The sequence below is a fragment of the Triplophysa rosa genome, linkage group LG1, assembly GCF_024868665.1.
Source record: "Triplophysa rosa linkage group LG1, Trosa_1v2, whole genome shotgun sequence".
Lineage (NCBI taxonomy): Eukaryota > Metazoa > Chordata > Actinopteri > Cypriniformes > Nemacheilidae > Triplophysa > Triplophysa rosa.
Genome location: NC_079890.1, coordinates 36,506,837 through 36,515,633, shown reverse-complemented (window position 1 = coordinate 36,515,633; position 8,797 = coordinate 36,506,837). Strand labels below are relative to the sequence as shown.

The 8,797-nt window shown below is 39.5% G+C and overlaps 1 protein-coding gene across 1 annotated transcript in view; it reads right to left on the bottom strand.

Moving 5' to 3' along the window:
- Window positions 1-2,892: 2,892 nt before the first annotated feature.
- Window positions 2,893-8,797, bottom strand: part of LOC130558123 (collagen alpha-1(XXV) chain) — a 164,029-nt gene continuing 158,124 nt past the window's right edge. The window contains exons 36-37 of the mRNA XM_057340375.1: window positions 6,504-6,542; window positions 2,893-5,737 (exon numbers count right to left, since the gene is read on the bottom strand). Coding sequence (XP_057196358.1) covers window positions 5,711-5,737; window positions 6,504-6,542 — 66 coding nt within the window. The 3' untranslated portion in view covers window positions 2,893-5,710. The remainder of the gene's footprint in view (window positions 5,738-6,503; window positions 6,543-8,797) is intronic.

The following is an 8,797-nucleotide window of genomic DNA, read 5'->3' as shown; positions in this document are numbered from 1 at the left end:
GGAATATAAAATACAATTAAAAAGACAATATCCCTTTTAATTTAATATCATGAAAAGGCACAAATACTGGATGCAATATTTGTGTGCATGTTTTAATATATGGCCTATACTGTAAGTAACAGCAACAAAAACAGTATAAAAGGAACAAAACGAAATAAATAACAGAAATACAAAATAACAGAAGTAATGAGGATATGGTAAAAAAACTGGCCCGCATCCTATTTATACTTTTGGAGTCTGGCCCTCAAAGAAAAGTAGTTGAAGACCCCTGATCTACAGTATCCCATCCAAACATAGCCAACCTTCTCAGCCTACCCGCATCTCCGACGCCTACAGGTGAAGATGCTAGGAACTCTCCACCACTTCCAGTTTCAACCCAAATAGACCTTTCAATCGCAGACACCGAATCGATCTCCTATTTCATCAAGCACAGCAAAACCGATCAAACGAAAAGAAGACACTATATCTACAGTTTCTCATTCAACCATACCCAACCCTCTCAGCCTACCTGCATCTCCGACGCCCACAAGTTCAACGCTCCAGCATCAAAGAAGCCCATCAGACCCTCATCGCCCGAATTATCTAGTGCCAGTCTTCACCCATATTCCACAACTGCCCCCACAGGAGCAGGCTCCCACCCTTCGTCTCTCCACTGCAGCGGACTCCACTCCTCCAGAAGCCAGTATTGCCGCAGTGACTGCCCCACAGAGGCCCGTGCTTCCAACCTATGCTCTGCCGCAGCAGACACCAATTCTACAGAAGCAAGTATCGGCGCAGCGACCGCCTCCGCAGGGGCCCGTGCTTCCAACCCGTACTCTGCTGAAATAAATTCCACTTCTACAGAAGCCAGTATCGCCGCAGCGACCACCCCTGCAGGGGCCCGTGCTTCCAACTCGTGCTCCGCCGCAGCAGACACCAATTCTACAGAAGCCAGTATCACCGCAGCGCAGGGGCCCAGTCCTCTTCCCTGAGGCCGCTGCAGCTTCTACTTCCTTCGCCTCCAGGAGCCCTAACATTCACACCGCACTGCCCCTGTAGTGCTGCTCCCCAGGAGCCCTATCTATACTCCACACTACCGCAGTAGTGCCCGCTCCACCAGAGCCTTATCTTCTTTCCTCAGCGCAACAGACACGCTCGCTCCCGTAAGAACCCGCAACGAAGGCCGCACTCCAAGAAGGGCCAGCATCTCGCCAACTCAAGCCAGCCTCTTTGGGGGATACGTTGCTCCAGCTGCTGTCCTGCATCTATTGCATTTTTGGGGGTATGATCCGGGTCCGGGCACACACCAAGCCCGGGGCCCTCTCCCCGGTCAAGGGGCAGGTGCTCAAGAGTTCGAGGAGGATTACCGAGCTCGGAGCACTTGCCCCGGGACAGCACGCCAAACACGCATACTATCCGTCCCAGTTCATTAGCTGCAAGGCGAACTCATGAAGCACTGCTCGTCTGCACTACATACTGTCACTTAAGTCTGTAAAGTCATACAGTTGTTTGTCATACAGTTGTCTGTCCAACTGCATTCTACTTTGTATGGAGTAAGCACCCAAGACTGACAATAAAAGTGAGTTGAGTTGACAGTGTAAGTACATGCAATCATGCCAATTAACCTTGAAATTGAAAGAGAGAGAGTCCGTGAAGCGTGTCCACACTGCACACAAAACTGCACTTTTGTACAAAATTGTCATGACTCTGCCTCATCTTATCGTGTCTTTCTTGATCTTGTGGCAGAATCACGGCAGGATCCCCTGTTTAATGTGGAGCGAAGCATTTTGGCCCACTTGGCTTGCCACATGCTCTCTCCGGTCGCGTCTCTGTTCCCGCCCTCTCGTTCCTCGTTCAGCTCTCCTTCAGTGTTTCATAACACCTGTCCCTTGTTAATTATCCTCTGTTAGTCTCGCTATATATTGCCCTCGTGTCTATTGTCCTGTGCTCGTTCGTTGTGCTTGTCTGATGTCTATGACTTTGTGAGTATTACCTTGGATTACCTTGCCTTGTCTCATCCTGCCCTGCCTTGCCCTGCCTTGTGCCCTTTGCCCTGCGTGTGTCATTGTTTAGTTTGTTAGTTATTTTTGTCCTGCTGTTTTTGCCCCCACGTGGGAAGTATTTTGGTTTGTTTTTATAATTAGTCCTGTCCTCGTTACCCCATCGTGGGTGTTTTGTTTTTGTTTTAATAAATCTTTGTTAACCCCTTCACCGCTGCTGCCTGTGCTTGGGTTCTTCCCCCACAAATCATCACAAAAATGGCCCAATTATGGAAAATAGGAAAACAAACCACCATAAAGGCTTTTACCAGATTCAACAAAACGACAAACAACCATACTCTATAAAGTCATATGATGAAATTAAACAAACGATCTTCTCGATTTTGGACGGTTTGATCAACGTACATGTCTACATAAATAGGTAGGTAGATACGTTAAAAAAGCTCAAACCTGGCTGTGAAGTATATCACGTCCTGCCATGACAAAGGGAAAACAGGAAAATGAAACCGAAAACATTGCATAACATTGCACAAAATGATAGGATTCTGTATTCAAGTGTATTTGTTTATGCTTCGGCAATGCAAAGATTCTGAATCATTTATAAAACTACAGTATCTGAGTTACTAGCACTTAATTGTTATACCACTTTATTGTTTGTTCTTACTGTGACATTGTATATTTCTAGTCATTGTTCTATGTAAAATGCTCTGGCATTACTGGCAATACTGTAAGCATGCCCTTAAAGTAAAAACTAGGTGAGTGAGTGACAGACTGCGGAGAATGGGACAGGCCCAGAGAAGATCACGTCAGTATTGTTTCAATCACTTTTTCAATGATGTGACACTTCACTAACACTGACTCGATCAATCAATCAGATAAAATGAAAGACACCAGTAATGCAAAAAAACTGGAGAAAACAGCATTTATTTGGCTCCAGTACTGTCATGTAACATGTATTTAATGTGAAATATCTAGAGCCATTTATAAACACACAACAATGAACAATCTTGTTGCAAATCCCCAACAATACTTAACAAAAAGGCAAACCAATTACAACAAATACATTTTAAAACGTACTTGAATTGAGAGCAACTGAAGAAAACAGATTGATGAAAAGTACATTTTTGATGATTTGATCACTGCGTGATTAATGTTCAACACACCGTCTGATTAAAGGGATCCTTCACCCATAAATTAAAATTCTGTCATCATTTACTCACATTCGAGTTGTTCCTAATCTGTATACATTTATTTCTTCTGATGAACACAGAGAAAGATATTTGGAAGAATGCTTATAACCAGACAGATTTTGCCTCCCATTGACTCCCATAGTAGGAAAAATTACTTGATTTTTTTGTTCTATTGAACACAAAAGAAGACATTTTGAAGAATGTAGGACAGTTCTGGGGCACTTTTCACTTGTATTTTTTCCTTCTATGGGAGTCAATGGGGGGCAAAATCTGTCTGGTTATAAGCATTCTTCCAAATATCTTTCTCTGTGTTCATCAGAACAAAGAAATTTATAGAGATTTGGATCAGCTCGAAGGTGAGTAAATGACGACAGAATTCTCATTTTTGGGTGAAGTACCTTTAAATTACAATGGATGTTAAAATTCTAAAAATCTTTGTCTATAACGAATAAATCAGATAAGACACATTAGTGATCTTATTGTTCTTTTGTACGTGTTTGTTCAGACACGGGGAAGAGTTATTCTGTACATTTTGTCATTTAATTTTTTTAATTACTCTTCCAAAAAGTGGTTGAAAATAATTTTACACGCTAAAACAAAATAATAGGTAATACATTGTACAAACATACACATTAGAAAATCATAGATTGTCATAACTTACAACGCTTAGGAAAACAAATCAATGGAATTTTCTGTAATAAACTTTTGGCAAAAAACCCCAGGAAAACAAGGAAATGTTTCATTCAGCACCAACACTCTTTTATATAGCAAACCTTCAAAAGACTAAATGAGTTTGAAAGACACATTTGGCTCCCATGCCTTTTATATACAAAACATAAGACAACTCTCTTAAAGAACTCAAGACATTACAAGAACACCAACAATAAATGGACACAAACGTTAATGAAATATTTGTGAAAAGGCCTACAAATGGCTTGTAAAAATAATGATGTGTCTGGTACGCATGCAGTTTAACATTTATCAGTTTGCAAACAAACATTTGCGAAAACCCAGCCCTGTCATTACTGTTTTCAGTTGCATTTGTAACCGCATATGTTTAACTATATAACTAAATGATCAACAGTGCCAATGAAAGTGATTAAAATATTTTCTCATATATCACAATACTGCTGAGTAACCGAGTAACTGACATCGAGTTTTTGTATGGTGCACAATACATCATTACATATGAGAAATTGCACTTTTCAAATCGAACGAACAAATATTTAAATGCACACTCATAGTCCACTATACATATATTAATTTACATTCAATGAAGAAAGAAAGAAAGAAAGAAAGAAAGAAAGAAAGAAATGTGAAACGTATCTTACATTTGTTATACAGAACACTGCTACATGTCAATGAGACTTGTGACTGGTTCCTTCAACTCAATCCAAAAAATTACTTCACCAAATCTCACTAATGTTTACTGATATCATAAGCAAATGAATAAGCAAAAAAAAAAAAAAAAGTACGTACAATAATGAATTTGTGTTGATCTCACATGAAATTGCATCACATAACACTGTATGAAAAAGGTCTTTCAACTTAAGGAATGACTGTTTATAAACCAATCTGCCATTTTAAGAATAACCCCAAATACTGCAGTATGTAAAACAGCAGATTATAATAAAAATAAAATGTGACGAAAGAAAACAACCTTCTTTAGCAATAAGCCTAAAACTCAGTACAAACAAAACAAAGTGACCAACCTTTTCTTCATTGTCATAAACATAAACACCTCAAAATATCATAATCTCCATACAGATAAACACATTTAAACATCTGTGGTCATGCATGTTTGTTTCATATACTGTAGCTTGTGTTTCAAAGTTTCAAAGTAACGGTCAAATGGTTTTGAAGCTGTCCTAGAAAAATGAACAAAATGACAGGTTGCTTTTTTTAAATAGACACCGGAATGTAGTAGAGCGGGATGAAATATGCTAAATGTTACCATGCTGTATGTTTTGTGAATATGGCTTGTGATTTTTTTTAAGCTCAGCTGAACAGACACCATCACATACCTGTCATGGTTCACCTTTACACGTGTTCAAGGTTAAACAACCACAGTATGTACTTACTGAGACACAAAACACTCCCTCTGACATGAAAGTCCTTCAGAGGCCGTGAAGAATGTAACACATTTAACTCTGTACTTGAACTTCACTCTCTGTCAGTGTCATGTCTACAGCACAAAGCATAGATACAGTATAGCCGTTCCCAATAAAGGAATGAATACCAAACGAGTTCAGGCACCGAAGGCTATAATACACGCAAACGCAAATTTGACCGACAAGTCAGAAATCCATCCTGCCGTTCTCAGTAGATCAAGCTGAGCAGAAACCCGAGTGAAGAGTTAACCGAGATGGCGTCGTCCCGTACCGTCCAACTTCAGTTTCAAGCAAAAACGTCCATGAGTGGCCGCGGAAAGTCCAGCGGGTGCCTCCTCTCTCCATCTCTTCACTAAAAGGCTACGCAAGTGGCCAGATCCCACACCGACCTCCGTACAAATAAAGCGAACCACACTTTTCCATCACTTTCTCAAGCCACCAGCCAAGGTGTGACACCCTTCGTGAAAGAAAAATCAAAACCTTTTGATTGAAATCGGACAGATTTCACAGGCAGTTAGTGATCGACAGACGCCACACACTTTGAGCACAAGTGATATGTGTACACGGGACTTCAGGTGGGCATCATGCTTGTTTCGGGGGGTGCGGATGGAGTCTTTAGTCTTTTGAGCTGGTAGTATGGTGCGGTGATGGGTTTATAGATGAATACAGTACATCAAGCACACCAAAGCCGATGCTTCAGACGCCTTCCTTCTCCTCCTCATCCGCCCGAGTCTGAAAACTCCTCCGTTTTACCCTGTTAGTCTGCTTTGGTATCCGCTCTCATTCCAAGGGCCATGCAAAGCCGAGTCTCTTGCTGGTCAAGTGTTTAAAATAATCCACAGTGCTGATGTGAATGTAACGCACGTTGCCATGACCACACGGGATAAGAAGCAGCAGCTACGTGTGAGCGCCATGAGTGTGTTTTTTAACATAGCCTACATCTACATCCACTTTCATATATAGCCTCGATACTTTTCTGAATTCAAAAAACATTATACGTAGATACGAAAAACTGAAGCCTTATTTACAAACTCCATGCGGTTTGAGTTAGAGTTATCACTGCAAAGGAAACACAAAGACGAATATGTTGGGTGATACAGAGTGAAGGTACAGACAACAGATGTGCTTCACATGAACCTCATGCTGTTCATTTCCTTACTTATTAAATGTGCCTCTCGTAGACAACTTTGGGGATATTTCAAAGGCACTGTGTTTAAACTTACCTTCTGCCAACAGCCTGGCATTGGAAGTCCATCTGGACCCTGTTGTGGGGGTAAAATGAAAAGTTGGCAAAATCAGTAACTTTCTTACATGGCTGCTTTGAAGTGTCTTGACCTCTGAATCATTTTCTCAATAAATCAATATAATAACGTTCAACAAGAATATGGAAATATTATACCCACACTGAATGAATTAGCAGGAATATGGAAAACCCCCTCAACTATTGGGCCCTATTTTAACCATCGGAGCGCATGGTCCGAATCCACTTGAGCTAGTTTAACGACGGGAAAACAGTCGGCGCGCGCCCGGGCATATGGTCTAAACGGGTTGTCCCGATTCTCTTAATGAGTGTTTTTTGGGCCAAACATGCAGTAAACCAATCAGAGTCCCATCTCCCATTCACTTTAAGAGCCAGTTGCGCTCGCGCCATGGTGGATTCGCTATTTACACGGCGGAATTCGGATGAGCAGACACTTCTCCAGAATGGAAACGATCATCTAGGACAAGCAGGATTTTTATCGTTATGTCCACAATAATAATATTTAACATTGTAATCCATTTATTTGTAATATTTGGCATTATTGTGTGCTGCTGCGCGTCCCTCTGTGTGTAATAAGCAGAATAAACGAGCGCAGGGCACCTATAGGCGCATATTCCTAACGCGATCTTTAAATAACAACAACAAAATATTGCACCAATGACTTTAGACTATTTTCAGTTCCTCAAAATAGCAACGCGCCAACAATGTGCCTGAACACACCTCTTTTTTAGACCAGCACGCCCAGGACGCAAATGCATTTGCTATTTAAACAACGCGTTGCGCCGCATTGTGCCGGGTGTACGATTAGGGCCCTTAGTGTTTTATGTATATACAGCTGTGGGAAAATATAAAAAAACATTTCAGATTTTCATTTAACCAGCATGGATGTTCTGTGGTCATTCGCGTCCAGTGTCTGTTGAATTTCAACAAAATCAAACCTCAGGAGTGACGTAAATTCATACAACAGCAACGTGAAAGACTGACAGCATGACATGACACATGAAAACTGTGATTAAAATCCAGGTTATCACATAAAACATAATTTTGAAATTTTCCTAAATACATGTAGAAATATTACTGTGTAAAAGTGAACATGAACTTGTTTTCTTTGCAGTATTTGAGGTCTGCATTTTTTTCTGTTATTTTGACCTGTTTCTCAAGTTTTCCTTTTTATGCAAATAAATGCAAATAGAAACAACATTTTTATTTGAAATTTGGGAGAAATATTGTTATTAGTTCACGGACTGAAACAAAAATGATAATTTTATCTAAACACAAACCTATATATAGTACATTTATAAAAACTGTTTTGGAATATTGAAATGATCTCTTATTTTTTCCCGCGGCTGTATGTGGCACACACAATTATGTCAATAAAGTACTTTTAAATTGAAATGATGATTTATTGTGATAATGTGATAGTCAATGGTGCATGCAAAGACAATATTATCCAATAAATAAAATAATTAAAAGCAATCCACACTTTCATTGATTGATTTATGGCAAAGCAAACCAGGCATTGTAATGAGGATGATGCTCACTAATTCATAATAAAAAAAACATGGTTTGCCATAATGACAAACTGGTTTCCAGTCTTTAAACACCATTGGCCAACTCATAAAAAACAATGAAATTCAGACTGAACCAGAACCAGACATGCAAATTATTACTATTATTAAAATGATGTGCATTAAATAGGTCTCTTATAGCGTGAAGTCCACATCAAATTAAATCTGAGACCACAGCAAAAATTATATATAACAGTAATATTTAGTAATCCATAATATACAAAGTACAATATTAATAATTACATAATACATTAAAATACTGTAATAAATTGTTTACATTTGATCATTTTGTTTATATCTCTGCTTAAATAACATTATGAGTTTCAGTTATTCAATGTGGACTCCACGACATATAAATAATTCACACATGCCCCAATGCTCTACTTTTAATAATGTATCGTATTTTGAATCATATGTTATCAAATCTATGAATCTAGTTCTTTCACTTGGAGACTCAGGATATGACGGGGTGATTTTCCTCATCCTTCAGTTGGATCAAGTGCCCAATTGGAACAGATATATAGTATGAGAAGTTACAGGAAAGGGTTAAAGACTGGAGGAGAGAGACCCATGCTTCAGCTGTATCTACTGTACTTGATCACTGTACCACTAAACCGGTACAACACAACATAGAGTATTATGGGGATCAAGGGATGTTAGTACTAGTTATTTCATTTGAGAAAAACAA